The sequence below is a fragment of the Chiloscyllium punctatum genome, chromosome 20 (genome assembly GCF_047496795.1).
Source record: "Chiloscyllium punctatum isolate Juve2018m chromosome 20, sChiPun1.3, whole genome shotgun sequence".
Classification (NCBI taxonomy): domain Eukaryota; kingdom Metazoa; phylum Chordata; class Chondrichthyes; order Orectolobiformes; family Hemiscylliidae; genus Chiloscyllium; species Chiloscyllium punctatum.
In genome coordinates, this window is record NC_092758.1 from 40,573,024 (window position 1) to 40,588,649 (window position 15,626).

Genomic DNA, 15,626 nt, shown 5'->3' on the forward strand with positions numbered 1-15,626 from the left:
CTGTCCAATGTAATCACTATTTGCCTCTGCATCTTTGTCAGCTAATTTATAACTGGTACAGGGGTTCATCATCTATACCAGGCTCAGTATGTTCTTCAGCAGATTTTCAAATGAAAGAGACTTCAACTGTTTGCTCTGTTGTTGTCTTTTGCCAGTTCTGTGCTTGTCAGAATGTGATGCCAAGCTATTCTAGACTTAGACATTATACACTGAGGTGAATAGCTGCACTGGTGGAGAATGAAGTTGGTACATTAGTCACCAAGGTCAATACCTGTAACAAAAACAGAAATTGCTGGAGAAACTCAGCAGGTCTAGCTGTATCGGTGGAGAGAAAACAGAGTCCACATTTCCGGTCCAATGGCCCTTCTTCAATGACTGGAATGTTGGAAAGTGAGTTGGAAGGCCTTGACGGTGCAATTTCAGAAATAGGCTCTGAAGGATGGGCCTAATGAATGAGGCTTTTCCTCACCTGAGGGTCTGGGATCCTGAGGCTGCAGAGAATTTGTTAGTCTCAGAAGCTGTCAGTCTTCCTCAACTTTTTATTAAATTATTGCTACTTAATGAGCAGCTGGCAGCTCCCTGAGCAACTCTGCAAACTCTGCTGCCTGCTTCTCAGGACCATAAGACAGGCAGCCCATATCCTCTCTGGACATGCTCACGTCAGCTGGTGTACATTCTTCTCCTACAGAAGATGAGAAATTTTAAGAAATATTAGCATTGTTGCATAAACACGTTGGTTGCATTGATAGACACAGAGTTGTGATTATCCTCATGTAATATTTGTAAGAATGGGATCCTGGAGAAGTTACTAATTCAAGGACTGTGGATGGAAGGTTACTCAGTGAGGTCAAAAAGCTAGTGTTGATGAAAATCAATGAAGCTTTATAATATGTGAGGGCCGAATATTCCTATGAGCTGTTCATTTAGATGCTACATTTGTCCTGTGTCATTGTCCCATACAAGCTTTGTTGAGAAGCTATCAGATATGTAGGTCCTCCTAGTCGTGAGGAAAGGTAGTGTGTGTGCTGCTGATTATCGTAACTCCTTTTATGTTTGAAGTGTGAACCCTGGCAGATGTGTAAGATGTGGTGCCACTGGTGACCCACTGGTACTTTCAATAAAATGACGACATTGATTATACATAAGATCTGTGATGTTGAACCTGGCGCCCAATCTCCTGTGTGATAGTCCAAAGCAATGGCAAGTAGACAATCTAAACTACTCACACTTAAAGGAGCATGGAGCATTGATCTTATGATCAACATCATTGATGAGAAACTGAACTGGACCATCCATATAAACATTGTGGCTACAAAAGCAGGTTAGTGAGTAGTAATCCTGCAGTAGATTAACTCACCTCCTAAAGCTTGTTCATCATCTACAGGTACAACCCAGGAGTGGGATGGAATATTCCGCCACTTGCCTGGATGGGTGAAGCTCCAAGAAGTTTGACACCATCCAGGACAAAGCAGTCTACTTGATTAGCACCACATCCACAAACATTCACTTCCTCTCCCACCAACGCTCAGCAGCAGCAGCAATGTTTACTATCTGCGCTGCAGAAATTCACCAAAGATCCTTAGACAGCACGTTCTAAACCCACAACCAATTCCACCTGCAAGTTCCCCTCCAACCCACTCATTATCCTGACGAGGAAATATATCGCTGTTCCTTTGCTGTCACTGGGTCAAAATCCTGGAACTCCCTCCCTAATAGCAATGTGCTACCTCCAGCACATGGACGGCATCGTTTGAAGAAGGCAGCACACCATCTCAAAGGCAACTACAGATGGGGATTTAACGCTGGACCAATCAAAATTCTCACATTCCATGAATGAATAAATTCAAACAACAACAGTGACACTTATCCTGGAGGGGCACAGCAGATCAGTTATCTTTTTGTGGTACAGTATCCCATCTCTCCATTCCAGCTGGTTTTCACAGCTGCTGACTTTGGCTGCCACCTCGGTCCAGGCTGCCTTGGACACTAAAAAAGAACTTTTGTTCTATCCCTGGGAAAGACCACATCCCTTTCCTGCAGATATCCGACAGGAACACCTCGAGGGATGTGGTGCTGAATCATGAGGCTGTCTTCCTGGTATGTATCCAACATCTCCAGGGTGGCTGAGGGTGATGGTCCAAGGGTTACAGTGAGTGAAGTGCTATCCAGGTGCCTTTTACATTCAGCATCTGAAAACTGGAGGCTGGAAGACACCAGCAGGGGTCAGAATCTCCAGCCCACCACTACAAAAAAAAAGATATTTTGCCTGCATATGAATATACAAAGAAATTAAAAGAATGAGAAGACCTGTTCTGCCTTAGATGTAAGTACCATCCACGTTTACACAAAAAAAGAAAATTCCACCTTGTCACTGCAAATAAGTACTGATGTGTAGTTAAACTGAAATATCAAAAAGATTGCAGTGCAAATTGTACTGTTATGCCATTAGCTTCAGTGAAATAGTATCTAACCATCCACCTCCACATTAAAGTGCATTGACATTGTGTGAAGCTGTTGTATTTGTGTGATGGATGTAAACAAAGATCATCACAAGAGGTTAACTCTTGTCCATTTCAATTTTAAGTATCCTTTTAGCGACATGGCAAGTGTTAATCATTGCCAATCAGCCTTTTTAAATTATCACGATTTGGAGATGTCGGTGTTGGACTGGGGTGTACAAAGTTAAAAGTCACACAGTACAAAGTTAACAGGTTAGCTGTTAACAATGGTGATAGCTAGACAATATGTTGAAGGTGTTAGCCCCCTGTGTTCTCTGTCTATAACCTGATGTTTAGATTGATTCTAATCTAAAAAGTGAGATAGCAGCTAACCTGAGAATGCAACTTTAAAAAAAAGGGTTTTTGATTTTCACATAAAAGAAGTGAAACTATCACTGTATTCTAACAGATGAAAGGCTTAACAGACAATCAATTTTTCAATGTATAATTTCAGTTACATCACACTGCAAATTTTTGCTATAAATTCTGTGTTACGATCGAGCCCTCCACAATCACCTGATGAAGGAGCGTCGCTCCGAAAGCTAGTGTGCTTCCAATTAAACCTGTTGGACTATAACCTGGTGTTGTGTGACTTTTAACTTGATAAATTATCACACCTTCTTTCTTCAGGTTTTAATTGCTGTGGAAGATCTTTTTTAAAAAGAAATTTCCCTCTGGCTATTGTTCTCTTTATCCAGTTTTTCTTTCCCTTTATTTCTCTTTGCGTATCTGACTTGACATTGAATTCACCCATTGTAATTTACACCACCTTCTTAGTTCTTGTGCTGCTAATTTCACAATCTTTGGATCTAATTGCTTAGGGAGATGCAAATTTGTTTACCTTGTTCACTCAGGTCCCAGAGGCCCCTCACTCTGATGTTATCAGCTCATTGTTGCAAATCATCGTATGGAAAGCAATTAAATTCTAAACATGCAAGAGTAAATTTAATTAAATGCAGAATTAAGTGTTGGATAACTGCTATAACAAAACCTGGCGCAAGTAGATTTTGTACAAAAGTGCTGATAAACAAAAAAAATTTAGCTTGTAAAATTGTTTAGACAACTTGTAAATCTAGATAATGAGGTAATAACCTGGAAATGATCATTTAAACTGTTTGCGACCTGCTGACAATATAAGGAGTCTGTTATCATGTGCAATTCAGTTTTAGCAATCTTATGCAAAGATGATTTAATACAGGGATCCCAACATGCACTATAGCACAATGAATATAATTACGCAAAATAGGAATCAATGGCATCCTTGTCGTGTTATTTTAAGACAGAATTCAAAAAAATGTCAATTTTGGGATATTTCAAGAATAAAAACATTGCAAGTTATAGGCCTTCAAATGTGGAAGATGTTTTGATAAACTTCCCCTGGGTTTTATACAGCAAAATAACAGTTAAACTCTTTAATTCATAGTCATACAATGTGTTCATTTTATTCTATTACTATTCGAGACATCATTGGCATCAGCACCTGCAGAAAAATAGGACAATTTGAAGTATTACCTAATTTCAGAACATCTTTAATCTACCAATGAGAATAAAGGTCAAACTAATTTGCTTCCATTCCAACGTAAATTATATTTGATGTATGTTTTTCCTGTCACATGATTCAAGATGAACTGAAGGCTTAGCAGTCAGTACCCTTTTAAATGAAATTGTGATGCCACTTGGATTTGTCACAAATAGTAGGACTTTTTAATAAGATTTGTAGTTTCCTACTTTTACATCAGCATTTTAAAAATATTTATCTTTTTGATTTGCTGACATTTATGCATCGCAAAATTGCTGATTTTAGCTGGCGTGGAATCCCACATCGCACAGTCTGTACTTTGCCAAATGGACAGTCTTCATGGGTTGGTAAGCCATGGAGGCCTTCACATTTAAGCATAATGCTCTCCTCAGTTAACATCCATCCACATACTTGCTGCTGGGAATTGTTAGGAAAGGATAAAGATTGGCAATCCTGCCTGATGTCTTTCTGCCTCTCAGATTGTGGCACTAGCACTCGTTTAACTCCAATTATCTGTCTGATGTAAGTCACCTTAGCACAAGCCAGAAATCAAACCCACTGACTTAGCCTTCTTAAGAAATTTATTCTATAACAAATTAACATATTGGTTTCCAAGTATACATTATGTATTTCCTGTGAAATTTAGCTAGTTCAAATTTCAAGAATAATTTGCAGCTCTTGCATTACTCTATGCCAAGTTAAAACATACTTTTCTTGTAAAAGCAAAATACCACAGAAGCTGGAAATCTGAAAAAGGAACATGAGATGCTGGGAACACTCAACAGGTCAGACAGAGGGGGAAGATAAGGGTCAATACTTCAGATAAATGAACTTTCTATATATGTTTTATCCCTCGGGAAAATATACAGCTGATCTTTGCTCTTGCAATTGAGAATCTGAAATGTCAATATTTCGATTTAGTTTTTTTTGAAGTGCATTTGGGTTAAGTAAAGCTTTATTCACAGTATTATCCTTTGTTCATTATTTCATCTACATGTTTGCTTTGATGTACAGGATTTTCTTCAGCTTCTCTGTTGAGATAAAAGTTTGATGTCTGACAACACAGATCTGCTCCAAGCCAAGTTATAACTTACTATTATTTAAAAGATGATTTATCATTGCATTTTCAAACAAAGCTTATTCCTCAGCTTGAGTATATTGATTGAGGCTACTTTAGTGGAAAATTGCTATTTGCAGATTTTGTACCATTAAAACATATATAATTCATGATAAAAACCTTGTAAGGCATATTGCAAACATCACTCAATCAATAGAATTGCAGGAGCTTCAAAGTTTCTTTCTATGTAAACCCCAACCATTTTCAATATCAAGCAGAAAGTGAGAACTGCAGATGCTTGAGAGTCAGGGCTAAAACATGCAGTGCTGGGAAAAACACAGCAGGTCAGGCAGCATCCAAGGAGCAGGAGAGTTGACATTTCGGACATAAGCCTTCATGATTTAACCTGATGAGGCATGGTACATTAGCGAGAGCAAGCAGATTCTACAACAACGCATGAACGGACACTGCACAACAATTGCCAAACAGGGACATTCCCTCCCAGTCGGGAACACGTCAGTGGTCAGGGACATTTGGCCTCAGATCTTCAGGTGACCATCCTCCAACGTGGACTTCGGAATACGCAACAGCATAGAATGGCTGAGCAGAGTCTGATAGCCAAGTTCAGTACCCATGAGGATGGCCTCAACTGACACCTAATGTTCATGTTACACGACAGGTGACCCCACATACAATCTCTCTCTCACACACACACACACACACACACACACACACACAGACCCTCTCTCATACACATGTTCTCTCTCATATGCATACACACTCACACCCATGCACACACCCTCTCACAGGCTTATACTCCGTCTCACACACATACACTCACACTCTCTCTCCCTCATGCCATGATGTGGATGAGCCTCTCTCTCTCTTTCTCTCTATCTCTCTCTCATGCACATACACGCGCGCACACACACACAAATCTATGGGGTCAATTTGCATTTGCAGAACTGTATTTGCAGACACATTCTATTTTGCTCAAAAAGCACACAGTCAGCAGACAGTCAATCCATGTAAAATTTTATAAATTCCTACTTTGGAAATAGAAGCAGTTTGACTCAAGATTGGGATACAGACAGACTCTAATCTGACACCTTTACTGCAATGTCTGAGCTGAGATGTCACTTTTTTGTAAAAACCTTGAGTTATCTCAAGAATGTGATTTAAAAGAAGTCTGGTATTTACATACAAATAAACTGAAACCTGTAGCCTATTCCAAGACTTAACAGCAATCTAGGTTTGTTTAATATATTGTTTCAGTTGCATGACACTGTAACCTTTTGCTATAAATTCTGTGTCTTTTGATTCTACTCCATAGCTACCTAATGAAGGAGCAGCACTCTGAAAGCTCGTGCTTCCAAATAAACCTGTTAGACTATAACCTGGTGTTGTGTGATTTTTAACTTTGCCTTCAAAGGATGCCATTTGTAACTTTGTTGAGTTGTTTCAGTACTGTGCCAGGGAGCTAATTGATTCGAGGGATTGAAACATGGTATTTCAGGAAAGATGTGGGAGACAACATTATAGAATCATAGAATCCCTACATTGTGGAAATAGGCCCTTCGTCCCAACAAGTCCACACCGACCCTCCGAAGAGTTTCCCACCCAAACCCATTCCACACATTTACCCCTGACTAATGCACCTAACCTATACATCCCTGAACACCATGAGCAATTTAGCATATTCAAGACATTCGATTCTCCAGTGCCTAGGACACCACCTCCCACTTGGGTGGACAATTCATGTTACCTTTTGTGGACAGGACATACCTGCATAATTTTCCACATTGCCCTGTAGATGCCACTTTTGCAGTCAAAATGTAACAGTTTAGGCAGAGAAGGAATTACTTCTGGAGTATAGGTCTTCAGCACCTCCAGTAAGATGTTTATGAGGATCATTTGTAATTGCTGTATGCGGGACACTCAGCTGTTTCATGATATTGCTTTGAAGTGAATTGAAATGGCTGAAAACTGGCAGCTGTGATGGTTGGACCATAGGACAATATGGAAAAAAATCATATGTCACTTCTGGCTGAAGATGATTGCAAATGCTTCAGCCTTGCATTTGCATCAGTGTTCTGGCCTCTGCCATTGTTGAGGATGTAGATTTTCACGGAGCCTCCTAATCTCTTGGTAGTTGCTTAACAATCCACCATCATGCATGATTAGGTGTGATAGAACTGCAATATTTTGTTCTCTTCAGTTGGTTTTAACTCAATCCATATTGTGATGCTTTTGCTTTCTAGCATGCATGCAGTCCTTGGTTGTAGCTTCATTAAATTGGCAGCTTATGTTTAAGTACATCTAGTGCTGTTTTTGCCATAGTCTTCTCTATTGCTCATTGAAGTAAGCTTGGTTGCCTGCTTGATAGAAATGGAGAGTACTGTTGCTGGGCCATGAGGCTACAGATAATATTTGAATACAATTCTGCTGCTGCTGCTTCCAAAGTCTCATGAAATCCAAGTTGTAGCCACCTAGATTTGTCCTTAATTGTCTCACTGAGTATGGAGTCTGACACTTCATGACATCCTCAACATGAGGCAGAATTTAGTTTCCATTATATCGCAATCCGTACATAATGTAAATAGTAATGAGTGTTGCTAGAATTAATTCTGTGATTTTTTTTTGTTGGGAACATGTCTGACAATTTTAACACTGATCTTAATGTATTGTTTTGTGATTCACATGGAAAAGAAAGATCTAAATTTGCGATTGGTTTTGGACTTTATTGTATTTAAAGATTGTTCAAAGAAGCCTTGTTATTTTACCTTGATAAATGATTGGAAAGAGTACTATTATTTAGAATCAAGTATGTAACTTTAATTATTTCATAGTGGTCATATTGACCTACATTATATTTTAATAAAGTACGACATTTGATTTTTTTGAAGGAGGCAACTTATACTGGTAATGCTACTGGACTAGTATGCCAGAGGCCCACGTTAATAATGGAGGGACAAGGGTTCAAATCCCAAAGTGTCAGCTGTTGGAATTTAAATTCAATTGAAATATCTAGCATTAGTCTCAGTAATGTTAGCCATGACACATTTGCCAATTGTCATCTACCCATCTGCTTCACAAATTGCATTTAGGTAAGAAAATCTGCTATTATTACCTGATATGGCCTCCATGAGGCTCTTAAATGCCCTCTGAAATGACCAAGCAATCTTTCAGTTCAAGGACAATTAGAGATAGGCAACACAAGCTGACCTTTAAACCATGCCTAAATCCCATTTATTATAAATTTATCCCAAGAATAAATTCATCACTGAATCCTGTTGTTTTATACTCACGATATTTCTTTTGGTTTAGATGTAATCAAGACCCGGACTGAAGGCAAGGATGCAAATCATTCGCCTTTAAGAGGTAACCAGATACAATTGCCAATTCTTGGTCTTGGTATACTGTGTATAAATCAACTATTAATTAACTTATACTATTAGTGCACAATTAAGAGGAGAAATGGCTAAAATGTTGGACATTCGAAGGTGTAGATTAATGATAATGCAGTTTAGTCCAAATAATTGAGTTCATTCTTGGTGCTCTGCAGTGTTTCCAGTCAATTGATATAGAGCCTAGATGTTTGCCCAAAGTTATTTTCCTTGGCTCCTAATTAGAGCTCCCTCACCAGGGGCATGTCTATTACTGCCATGGGAAGGGAGATATAGTAGAGCTTTGCAGGACTGAACTATCAAAATGCAGGGAACCCAAATTTAAGGAACGAAAGAGCCACACAAATTGACTGTAAAACGCATTTTTCATGCCTTGGTCTGAACCACAATCGACAAATAGGTATAGTTTGGGGTCCTGAGGAGAGGGAAAGATGCCCGTTTATAGACTTTCCTCAAATACATACAATCTGAGAGATTCTGGCAATACCACAAGATCAGGTGCCATTGCATTCCACTGAGGCTGTCATGACACAGAGAAGAAAAACAAAATCAGATGGGTTTATGGTACCACCATGTCACTGCAATCTAAAAGGTTGGGATGGTCAATGATTACCCAGACATCTTTCTGCTGCAGCAGAAGGAGAAGAATCCAAAATGATCCGTTAGGGCAAGAGATAATCACAGAATAAAAGGTCATCCATTTCAGACAGAGATGAGGAGGAACATCTTCTCTGAAGGTAGTGAATTCTTGCAATGCTTTACTTCAAAGTGCTGTTGAATCTGGGTTGTTAAGCATATTCAAGGCAGAGATGGACAGAGTTTTAATCAGTAAAGGAATCAACGGTTCTGGGAAAAAAAGCAGGAAAGTGGGGTTGAGGGTTTTCAGATAAGCCATGACCTCATTGAATGGGAAAGCAGATTTGATGGGCGAATGGTCTACTTCTTCTCCTATGTATATGGTCTTATCACAATAAAAGAACAATTTTCCATTTATTTATAGCTCCTTTCAAGCCCTCAGGGCACCTCAGAATGTTTTAAAGCCAATTCAACAATTTGAAGTTTAGTCACTGATATTATTTTGGCAAATAAATGCTGAAAAATATAAATGCCATCTCAGTTTAAAAGCTGAATATGCCACCTTCAAAAAAAAATTAAAGGAGAAAATGGGATGTAGAATTGTAATAAATTTCTTAGGGTAGCACATTGACTTTATTGAACAGGTCCCAAAACCAATCTGAGTTCCTAATAAGATAACTAACCAGCTGACTTACACATTTTATCTGTTTCGTAGCTGCAGTTTAACATAGTACCAGTGTTAGGAATCTGGAAAGGTCCCAGCAGTAGTGAGTACTTCTGCTGGTGAGCACACAATAGCATAAGCGGGGTGCCACAGAGGTGTGATGCATATGTAATGACTTAAACTGCGTGAGAAAACATGCTAGAGAAAATCTCCATGAAACACCCCAAAATTGCCACTTTGCAGACTTTTAATAAAAATGTATATTGCTTCTGATAATGCAGTATTAATTTTTAATATTGCATCCCTAGACACTATGGATTCCGAGATAAAATAACAATGGACTCAGGAGGGAGGCAGAAGAGAGGCAAATGGAATTCAATTGGAAAAAGTATGGGACAAGGCATTTCAAGAGGGGATAAAAGATAGAGAAATATACAATAAATGGTAGGATACTGAAAAGTATAGCGGAACTAAAAGACCTTTAAGTCAGTGTCTACCAGTCTCTGAAGCTGCCAGTGATCACATCCATCTGCATCAGGAGATGATAGAATGTGTCCAAGGTATATGTCATTTCAGTATTAACATCATCTGTTGTGGCTGTGGAGACCAATTCATGAACAGCAGTCCCTTCCGCAGCTGACATAGATAAATAGTGTTGGCCAAGTATGACAGATGTTTTTCTCTTTTCTCATAACACCAGGTGGCTCTCTCTTCTGCCACCTGGTGTTATGAGCAAGGCTGGAGAAGTGTTGTGTCACTGTAGGCCCATTACTCCATGGGTCACAACGTAAAAAAAAATCAAAAGAGATTTTTCAATAACTGAGATCAGCAATTAAATATCTTCCCCCATATGAGATTATAAGTGAAAAGACATATCAACCAAGTTTCTTAATAAATGCAATTATTGCAAGTATAGCTCTTCCAGAGTTCCCTTGAGAAAGTGAGCTTCTTCAACTGCTCCAGTCCATTTGGTGTATAGTACCTTCAAAAGAGAGAGTTCCAAGATTTTGATCCAGTGACCTTGAAGGAACAGTGAGATATTTTCAAATCAGGGGAGTGAGTGGCTTGGAGAAGAATAATGTGGTGGTGTCCCCATTTATCTACTGGCCTTGTCCACCTAGATAGTAGGGGTCATGTGTTTGGAAGTGCTATTTAAGGACTTTTCATGAGTTTCTGCAGTTAATCTTACAGCTAATACACATTGCTGCTACTGAGCATTGGTACTGGAGGGAATTTTTTTTTAGATTTGGGCTGTTCAGAGTGCTGCTTTATCCGAAGTAGTGCCAATGTCTTGAGAGTTGTTGTAGCTGCATTTATCCAGGCAACTGGGGAGTGTTCCATCACAATCCTGACTTCTGTCTTGTAGATGGTGGGTAGGATATGGGGAATAAATAGGTGAATTCCCCATTGCAGGATTCCGAGGCCTCTGACCTGCTCTTGTAGCCACAGTATTTATATGGCTTGTCCATTTCAGTTTCTGATCAAGAAACTCCCAGGATGTTGATAGTGTGGGATTCCTTGAATGTCAAAGGGCAATGGTTAGGTTCTCTGTTGTTGGCAATGGTCACTGCATGGCATTTGCATAGCCGAAATGTTAGTTGCCATTTGTCAACTGAAGTCTGGATATTGTCCAAGTCTTCATTGAATCATAGAATCCCTACATAGTGGAAGCAGGCCATTTGGTTCCACACCAACCCTATGAAGATCATCCACCTAGACCCACCCGCTACCCTATCCCCATAACCCTGCATTTTCCATAGCTAATGCACTAACCTATACATCCCTAGACACTATGGGCAATTTAGCGCGGCCAATCCACCTAATCTGCACAGTCTTTGGGAGGAAACAGGAGGACCTAGAGGAAACCCACACAGACATAGGGAGAATGTGCAAACCCCACACAGTCACCCAAGTATGGAATTGAACCCAGATCCCTGGCACCCCTGAGGTGGCAGAGCTAACCACTCAGTCACTGTGCCCAAGTCGAGCTAGTCTTGCTGTGTTTGAGCATGGACTGCTTCAGTATCTGAGGAACTGAATGGTGCTGAACATTTTGAACATGCCCACTTCTGACCTTATGATGAGGGAAGGTAATTGATGAAGCAGCTGAAGATGGTTACTCACTATGCCGAGGAACTCCTGCAGACTTGGCCTGGAGCTGAAATGATTGACCTCCAACCACAACATCTTCCTTTGTATTAGGTATGACTCTAACCAGCAGGGAATTTTCTCCCTGATTCTGATTGACTCCAGTTTTGCTAGGGCTCTTGGATGCCACACTCAGTCAAATGTGGCCAAGTTGAGTTCAGTTTTAACAACATCATAAATGCCCAAAAGAAAATGTTACCATGGGATCAGGCTAATTCAGCAAAACACACATTTAAAATCTGAATAACAAAGTAAGAAACAAAATAATGGCTCAACTTATTTCTTTGATGCAAATAAATGATGATATTCAAATTCGCAATGTTTCTTCTGTTTAAAGTATACTTTTCTGTTCTACATTCTTTCAGGTTTACTTTTTGTCCAACAGCTCCCAAGTGCATTTATTTTAAACTTTTCTTTTAAGGTACATCAGCTTAAAAGAGGATGCTAACCACTCGTGTAGTCCAAAATCTTCAAAGTCAGAAGCGAGAGTTTACATTGAGTCATGCCAGCAAATAAAAATGAACATTTTTTAATATTCCATAATTGAATAGGTGAAAAGCACTTCCAGCCACTTTTATTGTCCATTAATATATAAATTTTAAAGTTTACACATAAAAGTAATTTCTCTTCTGCTGTTTTGAAATTTGGCAATTGGTGGATACCTTAAATTAAATTGTTAAGATATTGCGTATCTCTGTCAGACCAGCCTGTCTCTTTTGTCATGTAATTTTCACTTTACAATGGCCTGTTTCCTTGTTTTAATGACCTGCATGGTCATGTGGTAATGTTAGAAATGTCAGCTTAACATTTGGAAGCTTTTCCTCGTATTTATAGACCTGGGTGAAGCCAGCGACAGGATAATTAAAGATAGCTGTCACTGTGAGTGCTTTGCTCAATAAGTGGTAGGTCATCAGAACAACTGTATGAGATATGAATGACACAGCTGTCAGTTCCCATTAAAAGCAGATGAACAAGAAAGTGAAAAAGACAGGAATAAATAGAAAATCAGGAACTTGCTAGTCAATCTATTCATGAAAAAAGTATCTGATGCACGATACACAGATCCCAAATCATCACGTGCAGTCAAAGTGTATATCCAATGTGTTTTGCCTTTCTTTGGAAAATTACATTTTAACTCTCTAAACGTTAACCGTGCATTGAAAGATTCTAGAGGCCCTTAAGATACCCAAGTAGCCATGGGTAATGGAGGCAAATTCCACACAATTGTCAGCTTTATTTCACTAAAATTGAAGATCCATTATATATTCATAAATTTTACTGTTTGACATTATATGGGTTTCAGCATATCACAAAAGGCATGTTTTTGCTGAGGTATTAGTATGAGAATGCTAATCTTATGTGAAATATTTAATTTAACCCAACTGAACACACATTTTTTTAATGAGACCAGGTTTCTCCTAAACACAGTCTTGTTTTTGATTATATATAGTCAATTGCTAGAAAATATAACATGTGAATTTAACAAGTGTTAATTCCATCTCTGTTCGGAGCGAACAGCTGCTTTTGAAAAAAATACGATAGCCTATTTCTTAGGAATACAAGTTGGTAATTTAACACTTTAGCTCTGATCTGATATTCAGACAGATTGTGTTTGATAGATTAAAAGCTCAGTGCAGTTCACTGTGGTCAATTTATTTATCAAAGTTCATACTACTTAAATTAAAGAAAAAAGCATAATTTGTGAATCGTTCTTGTGTATTTCAAACCGAATTTCAAATTCAGTCATTTTATGATCACTATTTGGAAAATGTTGCCTGAATTAACCTTTATTACATTTATTTTTCCAGTGGTATCACTGGCAACTCCAGCATTTATAGCTCCATCAGTTATTGCCCTTTGATTCACAATGTGCTTGATTCAATCAGACAGATGCAAATTACATCAGGTAAATACAGCAGATTTCCTTCTCTAAGAACATTGGCGAACCAGACAGGTTTCATGATATTTGATGCTGTTTTGAAGAGACTAGTTTTTATTTGATTAATTAAATATGAATTTAAATGCCACCGGCTGGTGTGGTGGGATTTGAACACATGACCCCAGAGCATTAACCCCAGCCTATGCATCATGTATTCACTAGACATTGACATTGTACTACCACCTTTCATAACTCATTAACAAAAATTTTTTCACTCATTACTGAACATACATGGCCTTATCCATTGTTGTTTCTCAAAAAAAATGACCCCAACATTAAATTGTTGGAACAGGATAAGTGGGGAATTAAAAGAAAGAGGACACTTGGCCCATCTTCCCACTGTCTTCCCTCCAGATCCCATTACTGCCCTGCCATTTTGAGCAAGTGAGCAGTATACCCACAGCAAGAGAATATTCCCAGGACTTCACTGAACATGGGAACATTGGCAGATTCCCAATCCATTTAGTCCTGCTTAGTAGTGGGTGCATTATGTACTAATAGAGATCCAGGAAGGTATGGTTTTATTTCACTTTAAATTTTTCCATGGGCAAGAGAAGCAGGAAAGTGTTCTGACAGATGCCACATAATAGTTTTGGGCATTTACCCAGGCCTCAACCCCTCACTGCCTCAATAATATTTTATTCCCCAATCCCCTGAATGCTGGCAAAGGATCACCAATGTCTAAATTTCTGGCTTGAGAATTCCTATTCCCATTTTCTTTTCAAGAACTGATGAACCCTTCTATTCTGGTGAAGGGTCCACAGCTAACATCTTACATTTGTCTATTCTCTCCAGTGATCTATCTGCTCGATATTCCCAGAATTCTCTGCTCTTGTTTCATATTTCTATCATTTCCAGATTTCTTTTACTTTTTGATTGATAGCCATATTGTTTATTAAGGTCCAAAGGGATGAATATCAAAGATCCACAAATAATAAAACAGCACTTTCCTTGGTATAAAATTCCCCAAGTGCACTTATAACACTTAAGACCTAATTTTAGTTCAAGATTACAACAGGGGTTAACCATCTTTGTGGTTGCAAGATTTATTATTATTGATTATCAAAATAACAGTAAAGAATCAAAATTGAGGGTGTTTATAAAATGCATAGAGCATTCAATATTGAGATGTTATTAGTTCATTGTTATTTGATTAGTTGTCAAAGTTGACTGATTTGAACTTTCCATGCATTGTTTCATGAGCTCATCATGAGTGACAGCTTGGGATTATTTTTTTCAATTTTAATACAATGAGACAAAGCTATACGCAGGGTTTTTTTTTGATAATTCAAGAAACAAAATCTGTATCATTGCAGAATGAATAAGTAAAATAGATTATTTATTCCATTATCTCGCTGCATAGAAATCGGCATTTGCTGATGCCATTTAGTAAACACTCATGAAAATTATTTCCTGCCAGCTGACTCCTCTTCCACCAATTATACATGAAATTTCAAGTGAAGGGTATAATGGATTTAATCGTTTAAAGATGTCCTTTTTCTTGCCATCTGAAATTGAATATCTGAATGCTGGTGCATCAAGGTTTGTAACTCACTGCTCTTACAATAATATTCATATTTAATCAAAAAAAATTTAAATGTTAAATTGGTCAGCACTTCATAAAACTATTTTCAGGTCTGTTTAATCTACGTGTGATCAATTTTTGTCATTGAATATAAAAGTGGTTAGTCTCATTATATTACATGCAATCATTAAAATGTCAATAGTTTTCCATAAAGTCACTGAGGTGGAAAAGCTATTAGATTTGACTGTCTTCTGATTGATGAATTGCTTTTCCAACAGCTATGCAGACTGGAA

General features: G+C 38.4%; 1 protein-coding gene across 3 annotated transcripts in view; it reads left to right on the top strand.

Annotated features, from left to right (window-relative positions):
• Positions 1-15,626, top strand: part of LOC140492061 (testican-1-like) — a 538,140-nt gene that overhangs the window by 470,796 nt on the left and 51,718 nt on the right. For 2 of the 3 annotated variants that reach the window (XM_072590726.1, XM_072590728.1), the window contains one exon: positions 8,402-8,455. The exons of the other annotated variant lie outside the window; for it this stretch is intronic. In XM_072590726.1, the coding sequence (XP_072446827.1) occupies positions 8,402-8,455 (54 nt within the window). The remainder of the gene's footprint in view (positions 1-8,401; positions 8,456-15,626) is intronic. 3 annotated transcript variants of the gene reach the window in all.